Raw genomic sequence first — 13,046 nt, 5'->3', positions numbered from 1 at the left:
GTGAGATGTATGCAACTTCCATTAACCTTTTTTTCTTACCCATTTTTCCCTCACCATTAAATCCTCATTGCCACCACATGAGACAGCATGCCCAGGGGGTATCAGGACCCTCACAACGGGTAGATGTGAGGGTCCTGATACCCCCTGGGCCCCAAGGCCCAGAGGGTCTTCTGTTCCTCAGTGCCTTTGTATGATTAGATAAGTTCTTGGAGGAGAAGTCCATTACCTGCTATTAATTAAGATGACTTAGAAAATAGCCACTGCTATTACTAGCAACATAAGAACATAAGAAAATGCCATACTGGGTCAGACCAAGGGTCCATCAAGCCCAGCATCCTGTTTCCAACAGTGACCATTCCAGGCCATAGAACCTGGCAAGTACCCAAAAGCTAAGTCTATTCCATGTTACCATTGCTAATGGCAGTGGCTATTCTCTAAGTGAACTTAATAGCAGGTAATGGACTTCTCCTCCAAGAACTTATCCAATCCTTTTTTAAACACAGCTATACTAACTGCACTAACCACATCCTCTGGCAACAAATTCCAGAGTTTAATTGTGTGTTGAGTAAAAAAGAACTTTCTCCGATTAGTTTTAAATGTGCCCCATGCTAACTTCATGGAGTGCGCCCTAGTCTTTCTACTATCCGAAAGAGTAAATAACCGATTCACATCTACCCGTTCTAGACCTCTCATGATTTTAAACACCTCTATCATATCCCCCCTCAGCCGTCTCTTCTCCAAGCTGAAAAGTCCTAACCTCTTTAGTCTTTCCTCATAGGGGAGTTGTTCCATTCCCCTTATCATTTTGGTTGCCCTTCTCTGTACCTTCTCCATCGCAATTATATCTTTTTTGAGATGCGGCGACCAGAATTGTACACAGTATTCAAGGTGCGGTCTCACCATGGAGCGATACAGAGGCATTATGACATTTTCCGTTTTATTCATCATTCCTTTTCTAATAATTCCCAACATTCTATTTGCTTTTTTGACTGCCTCAGCACACTGTACTGACGATTTCAATGTGTTATCCACTATGACACCTAGATCTCTTTCTTGGGTTGTAGCACCTAATATGGAACCCAACATTGTGTAATTATAGCATGGGTTATTTTTCCCTATATGCATCACCTTGCACTTATCCACATTAAATTCCATCTGCCATTTGGATGCCCAATTTTCCAGTCTCACAAGGTCTTCCTGCAATTTATCACAATCTGCTTGTGATTTAACTACTCTGAACAATTTTGTGTCATCTGCAAATTTGATTATCTCACTCGTCGTATTTCTTTCAGATCATTTATAAATGTATTGAAAAGTACGGCTCTCAATTCAGATCCCTGAGGCATCCCACTGCCCACTCCCTTCCACTGAGAAAATTGTCCATTTAATCCTACTCTGTTTCCTGTCTTTTAGCCAGTTTGCAATCCACGAAAGGACATCACCACCTATCCCATGACTTTTTACTTTTCCTAGAAGCCTCTCATGAGGAACTTTGTCAAACGCCTTCTGAAAATCCAGTATACTATATCTACCGGTTCACCTTTATCCACATGTTTATTAACTCCTTCAAAAAAGTGAAGCAGATTTGTGAGGCAAGACTTGCCCTGGGTAAACCCATGCTGACTTTGTTCCATTAAACCATGCCATGTCTGTTACGATCCCCCCTGTTGCTGCGCTACAGGTGGTCTCTCACCTTCCACCGGAGGCCGCTCCGAAGCCAGGGCCTCGCCTGTGTTCCATCCGGGACTTGCTCCAGGGCCTGAGAGGCCTAGCTGTGCCTGTGGCTTGCATGCCAGCGTTTGGACTTCCTGTTTGGCGACGCCCTTCTCCTAGGGGCCGGCCCGCAGCTCTCCACCTTATTTATAGGACCAGTGAGGGGCGGTCCTGGCAAGCTCCTCCTAGGGAGTTGCCTTCTACCTCCAGTATATAAGGACTTCCTTGTCATTTGCAACTGGCCTTCGGATTGTGCATTACAGTCGCCTGTAACCTTGCCGATCCAGGTCCTCCATGTATTGATGGCTCCTTGTCCTGTCTCTGTCCGGATGTCTGTTCCTGACCTTGCTTTGATGTCTGTTCCTGAAGCTGCCTGATTCCGTTCCTGTTCCAGTTCCGGGTGTTCCGCCCTATGTCCTCGTCTGGTTCCTGAGCCTTCTGTCCTGTTGGGCCCTGGAGTGGCCAACAGGAGGGATTCGTCCCCCGGGCTCTTGAGCTTCCCTGCCTGCCAGCCGAAGGGGCTTCGAATGTCAGTATCCCAGCATCGGAGTTCCTGTTCGCCTGGATCTTCCGCTTTGTCTTCCCTGCACCCTCCTTTCCCCAGCGTGGTCCGCGACCAGCCTTCCTGGGCTGTGTAGGGCGCGTCTGGGACGGGGTGGTCCGCGACTCAGTCCCAAAGGTGGGCTGAGTAGGGCGCCCTGATGGACAGTGCCATGTTTCCTTCCAGCCTTGTCTACGATGTCTGCACCTGCCTTGTCTACGATGTCTGCTTCAGCCTTTGCCCTGATGTCTCCAACGTCTTGCTTCAGCCTGTCTTGGATGTCTGCTTCAGCCCCCGTCTGACGTCTTCAGTGTAAAGGATTCTGTCTGCCCTCGCCTCTGTCCGGCCTGCTGCCCATTGCCGTTCCCAGCAGCAGGTCCGAAAGGGCCGGGAACAGTCGGAGGACCGTTCATCAGTCAACTTCCCAGTGTTGGCTACCATGGGCGTGCAGGTCCGGCTGAGGGTCAGACTCTGTGCCTGCTTCTGTACCCGCCTGGCTCACCATGCCTGCCCAGCTCACTTCCCACGGTGTGGCTGGGGCTCCTCCCTAGCTTTCGCCGTGGCCCAAGGGCTCACCACCAGCTCGAGACGACCGCGCCCGCGCGCGCTCGTAACAATGTCTTTCTATATGTTCTGTGATTTTGATGTTTAGAACACTTTCCACTATTTTTCCTGGCACCGAAGTCAGGCTAACCGGTCTGTAGTTTCCCGGATCGCCCCTGGAGCCCTTTTTAAATATTGGGGTTACATTTGCTATCCTCCAGTCTTCAGGTACAATGGATGATTTTAATGATAAGTTACAAATTTTTACTAATAGGTCTGAAATTTCATTTTTTAGTTCCTTCAGAACTCTGGGTTGTATACCATCCGGTCCAGGTGATTTACTACTCTTCAGTTTGTCAATCAGGCCTACCACATCTTCTAGGTTCACCGTGATTTGATTCAGTCCATCTGAATCATTACCCATGAAAACCTTCTCCATTACGGGTACCTCCCCAACATCCTCTTTAGTAAACGGTAACATGGCATAGACTTAGTTTTTGGGTACTTGCCAGGTACTTGCCAGGTTCTTATGGCCTGGATTGGCCACTGTTGGAAACAGGAAGCTGGGCTTGATGGACCTTTGGTTTGACCCAGTATGGCATGTTCTTATGTTCTTATGTACCAAGCAGCCAGCTTTCCTCCCTCCCCATTGTTTTAGTGCATCACCTCCTTGATGCTCCCGGGTCCTGCAGGCTGTCAACGCTGTTGGACAAAAACTCAAACACAAGTTTGCTTTAGCACTGTGCTGTGGCCTGAGCCATGAGACCTTTCCCTTTTCTTTAACATTGACATTTTGGATTATAAGGTTAAAGTCATCCCCCCCCCCCCCCAACCAAGTAAATATCAAGACCGAATTTCAAGTGAAGGGGTAGTTCAAAACCAATTTGAAATTAAAAGGGCTTGGACTTTTCTATGTTGTGCCTGCAGGTTTAGGAAGGATATCATCTGCCTGTCCCTAATAATTATCATATGACTCTGGACTCTCCAGTGCACAGGAAAAGAGTAATGAAAACAGAATATTTAAATCCTGCCATCCGCTGAAAATTCACTGGAGACTCTCCAGCCCCATGCCCAGATAAAACCTAGCACTCTCCTCCCTTCTTTCCCCCTGCTACCTTGGCCAACTCAGCCCCATAACACTTCTCCACCCGTGGGCCCAACCTGAGCACCCCCTCTCATACCTCTCGAGCCCTGGTCTCCTCTGCCGCCCTTCAGTGCCCACGGGTTTGCAAGGATCATGTGCCAAGGCTCTCTCCCTCCACTTCCTTCTGGAGCTACGAAGGAAGTGCAGGGAGACAGGCTCCACACCAAAGCCCCTAAGTGTGTTATATATATATAGATCCTTAGACCTTGTTTTTTTTTTTAAAGTGGAGCAGTCTCTGCATATTTTACCTGTTTACTCTTGAGGGAATCAATTGGTCAAAAATGCAGAAGTTTATTGTTTCCCTGCATACAAGTGAAGAAATTCTGTCTTAACTCTTGGGAGCTCTGACCATTAATGCACGACGTGGCTGTCTTGTTTTTAATAAGCACATTGGGGTAGATGTTCAAAACAGCGTGTGGGCGTACATGTGCACGCTCTACCCAGCGCGCAGACATGTAAGTCCGATTTTATAACATGCGCGCGCAGGCACGTGCAAGTTATAAAATCGGGGGTCGGCATGCACAAGGAGGTGCACAATTGTGTACCTTGCGCGCGCTGAGCCGCGCTGCATTCCCCCGTTCCCTATCCCCCCACCCCACCTTCCCTTTCCTCCCCCTACCTCCCCTGCCCTATCCCCCCTACCTTTCTCTTCTTTTTTTTTTTTTTGTTTCCAAACTTACTTCAGCCTTGGGGCTGAAGTAAGTTGCACGTGCCGGCCAAGTGCCGGGAGCCTCTGATCCCGCCCCCGCCCCAGACCGCCCCTTTAATAAAGCCTCGGGACTAACACCCGTCCCGGGGCTTTACGCGCGTCGCTGGGCCTTTTAAAAATAGGCCCAGCTCTCGTAAGACCGGTTAGGCGCGTAACCCTTTGAAAAACCGGCCCATTGAGCATCAAGCTGTTTATGTTTATGTGTAAACTGCTTAGCATGTTTTTTCTATTATCAGCGGTATATAAAACCTTTTAATAAATAAATAATCAAGCCGGCGATTAGACAAGATATCCAGCTATAGTTAGCTGGATAACTTGTGCTAGATATTTCATGGGATAAACGTCCTGCCGAATATACTCATTTAAAGTTATCCGGCCAGATAGCTTAAATACCTAACCGGCTATAATTGAATATAACAGTTATGGGTATATTTTAAAAGCCCAGCGCGCACTAAAACCGGGAGATAGGCGAGTATGTCCATTCGGAGTGCATCGTGCGGATTTTAAAAGGCACCCGAATACGTGTGTAACTCCCGGTACACGCACAAGTAAGGAGTTGCAGAAAAGAGACGGAATGGGACATGGGTGTTCCGGAAATTTAGCATGAAATGTGCGCGGATGTATTTCCATGCACAAGCGAGCGCTGGGGTCCCCTGCCACATAACTTTACTGCTGCTATGGTTGGCGTATAAGTAATAAAATAAAAAACTCTAGGCTAGTCAGCGGGGTTTTAAAGGTTGGTGCTACCTGGGTAAAAGGAAGGCTATTTAACTAGGGGAGTTAGGAAGTCCTGTCCCTTACCTGGGCAAATGGGGAACGAACAGGGGAAACTATTTTATACCATGTGCACATATATGCACTTATGTTATGGCCGCGTCCTTTGATGCGAGCTGACGTACACGCATATGTGTGCATCCTCACGCCAGTATCAAAGTTACTGTCCCTGGTTTTAAAGTTATCTGGGTATGTGGTAGAAATCACATATTGGGATTCACCATGTGTCATTTAGTAAGAAAAGAATTGTCAGCGCATGTGTCTGCCTCACCAAGTCCAAAATTTCCAAGAAAAAAGAAGAGCTGCATGAGCAGCTACAACACATAACTGAGTCAGCCAAAGGGTCAAAGTATCCACCACAGTAAACACAAGTGATTCAGGGAAGCACCATATTAAGTGGACATCATCTACATTTACAACAGTTAATAGTCTGTTACTACCTGAAGAATAGCATGAGCATTGCATAATCTTGCATTGTAGATGGTCCAGTATGGCATGTCTCTAAGTTCACTGCCTTTAGTAGTCTCAGACTGGACTGCAGATCTTAAAGAAAACCAAAATAATTAAGCTGCTGTCTTGTAAAGGTTGAAAAGGATGTTCCAGTCTTTGTGTGAAGCTACAACTCTGGACCAAAGTGGGTGCTAACACCCGTCATGGGGGCTACTAGACCTTTGTGCACTGTAAGAACGCCTGATGGACTGGTCTGGCGCCATCAGGCTGATAGACGTTGCAATTGCGCAACATTAGAACAACACGTCGTTTCTGCTTCTCCTTCATCTAGCCCAGCTGTAGCACTACTCCCTCTTCCAGAGCCATCTGAAACTGTGGCACAACAAATACATCTGTTGAGTTACGTGTGCACAGAGCCACCATTTTTTTCACTATGGACATGGTCTTTGAACACCTACCCAAATATATCATGAGGCCCCTGAACTTAGAATGATTATATCACTTAGAGGGAGAGGTGTTATATAATCACCAAAGCATGTAGTATTTGCCCCATCTACTGGGTGGCAGTAGAGTGTATTATAGCCAAGAGTACACTTGCACCTGATGTATCTGCAGTTGTAGGAGATAATATGTGCAGGCTATTAACTCCTGGTTAAACCCGTGTTATATCTTCTGCCTCACCGCACTCACTTTGGGAAATGATGCAGGCCCTCATTATACATTTCTAAATGCCTTTTTTTCTATTGTAAGCGGTATATAAAAGCTTTTAATCAATAAACAAGCCAGCAAGCTAACTTTAGCTGGATAACTTGTGCTAGGTATTCCGTGGGATAAACATCCCGTTGAATATACTCATCCAAAGTTATCCAGCTACACGTAGCAGGATAATTTATGAACCTAACCAGTTATGATTGAATGTAACCAGTTAGATTTTAAAGTTATCTGGATACGTGGTGGAAATCGCACATTGGATTTACCAAGTGTCAGTCCGTAAGGAAAAAGATTTCATCACATGAGAGCTTTTTAACCTTTTGTTTTGCAGGTTGATGAGGGAGAAAAAGTACTCATTTCTTCACATCATATCCTAGCCACTGATCCTGATACATCCGAGAAACAACTGAGGATTCACATAGTCAGTGCACCAACCAATGGCTACATTGAAAACATAAAAACAGGTACATATCTTTCTTTCCTTTTATAGCAGTCATGGCTTTAACCATACGCTACGTTAGAGATCGGTTCAGAAGGTTTCTAAAGGTATCAATAGCTAAGACTTTAGGTATCAGTAGGTTCAGACAGAGGCAGACATGATCCCATAAAGTACAGGGGGCAATTCTGAAACACCATGGCACTTTTTCCCTGTGAACCTGCAAGCTAATTTTCAAAGGAAATTCCTTTCAGATTTTCCTTTTGAAACTTGGGGCTGGCAAGAACGAGGACTTTCACCTGCTTCACAGAAGGGACATTGTGTGTACAGTAAATTATGCACAGGGATTTCATAATGCAATCCCAACGCATCCTTCACTTCTGACCCCCAGCCTGTCCCTTTTTGCTGCAGTGAAAAGTTTGTGTGCTATTTCACAGCTCATGGATTTTTGACTGCTGAGGGAAGGGCAGTTTTCAGCCAAGTGGTTTTACCCAGGTGCTTAGTTACCTAAAAACATAAGAACATGCTGGGTCAGTCCAAGGGTCCATCAAGTCCCGCATCCTGTTTCCAACAGTGGCCAATCCAGGCTACAAGTACCTGGCAAGTACTCAAACACTAAGAGGATCCCATGCTACTGATGCCAGTAATAGCAGTGGCTGTTCCCTAAGTCAACTTGATTAATAGCTGTGTTTGGACTTCTCCTCCAAGAACGTATCCAAACCTTTTTTCAACCCAGCTACACTAACTGCACTAACCACATCCTCTGGTAACAAATTCCAGAGCTTTATTGTGCGTTATTTATTTATTTATTTGTAAGGTTTTATATACCGACATTTAGAAAAATTCCATCACAACGGTTGAGTATCCTTCCTGTGTCCAGTGAGAGGAAGAACTGTGGAAGGACATAGACTATATGACTAGTTTTATCCTGGTGAAGAGTCTGGTGTCTAGAAAATATTCTTGAAGTTTGGCTTAAGCTCAGGGGGACTATTATCAGTGGCCAGATAATAATGTTGGCATTTTCAGAGTGCCTGATAGGAACATAAGAACAGGTATATGTTGTTTCATGTTTTGAATGTTTATTCAAAGTATTTGAGTATAGTTTTGCAGCACCTTACAGTATTAAGCCTGATGAAAGGTTGTATTTTATAAAATTACTGGAGTATACAGGTGTAAGCAAGAATGCATGCCTTTTATAAAATTTGAAAGTAATAAACCACAAAATTATATAGCAATCAATATATATAAATATACAAAATTGTATTTAAGCAAATTTCAAAATTTTAATACCGTAATAAAATCTTTGAAAAAATGTATCCATTGTATCACATCACCCAAAAGAATTAAAAAACATACATCACATCCACTTACATCCACACCAACAAAACATTAAAAAAAAGTCACAGATGATTACCACCCAACATGTTTCGCTTAACAAAGCTTCTTCAGGAGAAGGTCCCCACTTCCTATCATCATATAAAATACAGTGGAATACAGTTTCTAAATTTCAAAACTTGATCGAGGAATGTCTTCGCCCAAGGAGGAACATAGATGGTATAACATTGGAGTAATGATCTTCCTATTCTCCTGTTTAGAGCTTCTCACATACAAAATAAATTCTCATGAGGTCTCTTCATTGACCAAACAAATGTTACCTCCATTTCATATATACAGTCAAAGAAAGAATTAGAGTGACATCTCCAGCATGCGAACAAACATTAAATATATAAACTTCAAACCGTTCTGTAGACATGGTAGAGATAACTCAGTCACACAATATCGCCATCTTAGGGTGGGTGTTCGCACGCTGGAGATGCCACTCTAATTCTATCTTTGACTGCATATATGAAATGGAGGTAACATTTGTTTGGTCAATGAAGAGACCTCATGAGAATTTATTTTATATGTGAGAAGCTCTAAACAGGAGAATAGGAAGATCATTACTCCAAAGTTATACCATCTATATTCCTCCTTGTGCGAAGACATTCCTCGATCAAGTTTTGAAATTTAGAAATTGTATTCCACTGTATTTTATATGATGATAGGAAGTGGGGACCTTCCCCTGAAGAAGCTTTGTTAATCGAAACATGTTGGGTTGTAATCCTCTGTGACTTTCTTTTTATGCTTTGTTGGGGTGGATGTGATGCATGTTTTTTAATTCTTTTGGGTGATGTGATACAGTGGATACATTTTTTCAAAGATTTTATTATATTTTTGAAACATGTTTAAATAAAATTTTGTATATTTATATATATTGATTGCTATATCATTTTGTGGTTTGTTACTTTTGATATATGATATATGCGTTATATGGCCTTTGTTTAAAAGTGTTCTTTTATAAAATTTGGACAACTGGCCACTAGAGGAGATATCATTTGTGGGCAGAGCCTGCTGGGATCTGTAATTTCAAGAAAATTTGTCCTGGGAGGCCAATCAGATGTAACTAAGAAACTAAGAGGGAGATTTCAAAAAGGGAATGGCTGACAAGAAAGCAATCAGAGAGATAGGGCTGGAATGTTGTCAAGATGGCCGTGGACCCACCGGATGGGGTCAGGATAGCCCAAGAGCAATACTCTAGTAGGGAATTTCTAGTTGAGAACTCAAGGGTATCCAACTGCTAGGGCATTTAGCAGTTTTCCAGTATATAGAAGAAGAGGTTGTTTTCTCATTGCATGGAGTTATGCTATCTTAGATTTAACACCTGTTATATATGTTATATGTCACCCTGTAGATCTTCAACTTAGTTTTTTTCCCACCACGTAGGATCCCTTGTCATACTCAAGTTCCAACTTGTTTCTAATTTTCCGGACTCATGTTACTACCAAGATGTTAAGACGCCTCAGTGGATGCTCTCCACTCAGTCTAAAGTTCTCTAACTAAGTTACTCTGTTTCCCTGTTATAATGTTGTAAGTTATAATGTTATAATGTAACAATAATAAGACATCGTAGTCATATTATTCACGAGTTATAATGTAAACCAATGTGATATACCCCAATGAATGTCGATATCTAAAAACAAACAAACAAATAAATAACTATGCTTGAAACACTATGTTGACATAGTCCATAAAACAGTTGTGTCCTGTGCATAATTGGCTTTAAAATAAAAAAAAAAGAGCAAAACCATTGCTGTGTCTCATGCCTTATCTCGGGAAAGAAGACTTTTACTGAGGAGAGTTGAAATCCATAATAGGTTTACTTCTTCTCTGTGCACACACACATACAACCATACCTCCCCTGAGTCTGTGATTTATGGTAAACATATGTTAGTGTTTAATTTTAACCCCGCTATTCCTCTCAAGAAAGCTATGATGAGGAGAGGCCTACCACCTGCTGACTCTATTTTTTGAGGGTGCATTGCACAGATTTCACTCACACATAGCATTCTCCATATGCAAGTAGGATAACATTAACCCCACAAATGGGTGACATCATCTGACAACACCGAGACAGGAAAATTCTTATAGAGTTCAGAAAGACTAAGAATGTCTTTCTGAGTTTGTGCAGCTTTTCCTGCATCGCTCCTGTCGCACAAGTTTCTTCAGTCTTTGCAAGGGCATAAAGACATAAAATTGCTCTTCTGAAACATTTTTCAGACACATTTTTTTTACATTATTTCTTTTTCTATTGCATTTTTCTTAATTCTTTTTAGTTTTAAAGTGAGTTACTTAAAAAAAATGTTAAGTCTACCCTTTTTGATATTAGCCAAAAATCCCCCTTTTCAAAATTGAGTTCAACATCCCTTTAGTATTTTTCAAAATGCTGAAATCAAAACCAGGCTTGAAGATTTGTGTGAATGCTCTAAAAAGATGTCTTTGACTGACTTCTTCTATCGCTGTGTGAGATGTCTCAGGCCTTCGCACATGCCGAACTGCACCCAGTTCTCAAGGCCAGGAAATACAGCAGCTGTTCTATGACTTCTTAGAATACCCCTACTGTTGTGTCCGTTGCTGTCCAACATCTCTGCTCCGCCCACCTTACCTTGTTGGAGACTCCCTTCGGGGCTGATGGAAGGCTAGCTGCTGCGGTGTCTCTTGGCCGTCCTCCTCCAGCGTTCCCGGACCGGTTCGACGCTGCAAGCCGCCATGTTGACCAGATGCCTAGGGCGCGCGCGCGGCCTGATTGATCTACCAGCATTGGCACGTACCTCAGGGGCATCCCCCTGAGATGATATCAGCAGCTCCAGATATTTAAGGTCTCAGTTTTCGCTAACAAGACGAGTTAGCAAGGGTTCGCTTCCTCCAGGTTACTGCGGATGGGATTCGCTCTCCGCAAACCTAGCTACTCTGCCTCCTTGGACTTCACTAGAGGTACCTGCTCCTAGGGGGCCTCGCTCTCTCTTTTTCATTTCAGGTCGCAGTCCAGAATCTGTACTCGCTCCTCGAGGGCCCTCGTCCCGGACCAGCTCCTGAATACCATTTCTGCTAAGAAGTCATCGCTGCTTACAACATTAGTGAGTTTCAGTCTATCTCTCAGAACTTTCCCTGAGACCAGGTACTCTCTCCTCGAGGGTCTACTGCATTCCAACTCCTGGGCTGCCTCAAGAGACTATGGTGTGAGTGTTATCATCAAGGACTTATTCCAGAACTCTGCATATCCTATCTACTCACTTTCTTAGTTTCTCTACAGCTTAGCCACCTGGGGATTGCTGTTCCAGTACCTGAGGGACTACAGCCCAGCTGGGCACTTCCAGCTCACTACTGCCACCTTTGGTGGTATAATATACTGCTTACTAAGAAGTCTTTGTTGCTTATAACATCAGTGAGTTTCTATCTATCTCTCAGAGCTTTCCCTGGAACCAGGTACTCGCACCTCGAGGGCCTAATGCATACCAACTCCTGGGCTGCCTCAAGAGACTATTGTGTGAGTGTTACCATCAAGGACTTGTTCCTGAACTCTGCATGTCTTGCCTACTCAGTTTCTCTACAGCTCAGCCACCTTGGGATCACTGTTCCAGTACCTGAGGGACTACAGCCCAGCCAGGTGCTTCCAGCTCACTACTGCCACCTCTGGTGGGTTAATATATTGTCTAATAAAAGAACTAGTGTGTGTCTGTCTCCTACACTAAGCCTGACAAGTGGTCCCTTTCGGGATTTCCCCCGAGGGCGTGGTCATCTGCCACTGCTCCAAGGATCCACCCACAACTATTCTAAATAATAACAGATTGCTATATTCAGCAACTACGTTAATACGGATTGCTATCTCTCAGCTTTAACAGAGCTTTACTAACAGATTGCTACTCCTTGCAACAGATTACTAACACCTACACTGCGTCTTGTGTGAAGAGGAGAAAGCTTACATCTGCAGAGGAACTTTTACCATCGGTGAAGAGGGCAAGTTCTTCTCATGCTTGGAAACAGCATTTGTCATGCCCCCTCCAATAAAGAGGGAAGTAAGTCACACTCTTCTGTACCAAATGGTACCAATGCAGAGAAAGAGAGAGGCAACTCCCACACTCCAATGTCAAGGATCACTGGTACAGTAAAATAGGGGAAGTCCTCCAAGGCGCATGGCACAGAGAGATGATCAGTCTGAGAGTTGTCGCTAATCACTGAGTCTCTCTTCAGTGCAGCCAGTAAACTGGCACTATCAACTAGCATAGGCACTGATGCTTTGCCAGCACACAAGTCTTCTCAGTACTGATGTTTTTCCTTTGGAGTCAAGCAGGCCAAAAAGACTGAAAACATTCTAGCAAAACCTCTGCCAAAAGGAGAACAGTCTTCACCAATGAAAGACAATTCTGGTTCCAGAATCAGTTGGTTCCTTTCTTGCAATTCCTCCTGCTTTGATGGATCAATATTTGTTTGTATAGATAATGTGGGAAGATTTTGTAAACCATTATTTTTCTGATATGCCAACATTGCCCCCCCCCCCCCCCCCTCTGTTAGGACTTGACCCTTGTTTTGGACATAATGACATCAGATTACCAATTCCACTATTTCATCATATAAATGCAGGGATGAAAAAGTAGCCAAACTCTGAACCTCAGAGTTGTTCTATCAAGGATGACTATTCCAGAAGTCC

The 13,046-nt window shown here is 43.9% G+C and overlaps 1 protein-coding gene across 2 annotated transcripts in view; it reads left to right on the top strand.

The window, feature by feature from the left end:
* Positions 1–13,046, top strand: part of FRAS1 (Fraser extracellular matrix complex subunit 1) — an 868,026-nt gene that overhangs the window by 624,072 nt on the left and 230,908 nt on the right. For both annotated transcript variants that reach the window (XM_029600388.1, XM_029600395.1), the window contains exon 41: positions 6,917–7,049. In XM_029600388.1, the coding sequence (XP_029456248.1) occupies positions 6,917–7,049 (133 nt within the window). The remainder of the gene's footprint in view (positions 1–6,916; positions 7,050–13,046) is intronic.

This window comes from Rhinatrema bivittatum, chromosome 1 (assembly GCF_901001135.1).
Source record: "Rhinatrema bivittatum chromosome 1, aRhiBiv1.1, whole genome shotgun sequence".
Lineage (NCBI taxonomy): Eukaryota > Metazoa > Chordata > Amphibia > Gymnophiona > Rhinatrematidae > Rhinatrema > Rhinatrema bivittatum.
Note: the sequence above shows the minus strand (reverse complement) of the source record. Positions and strands in the feature narration are given on the sequence as shown.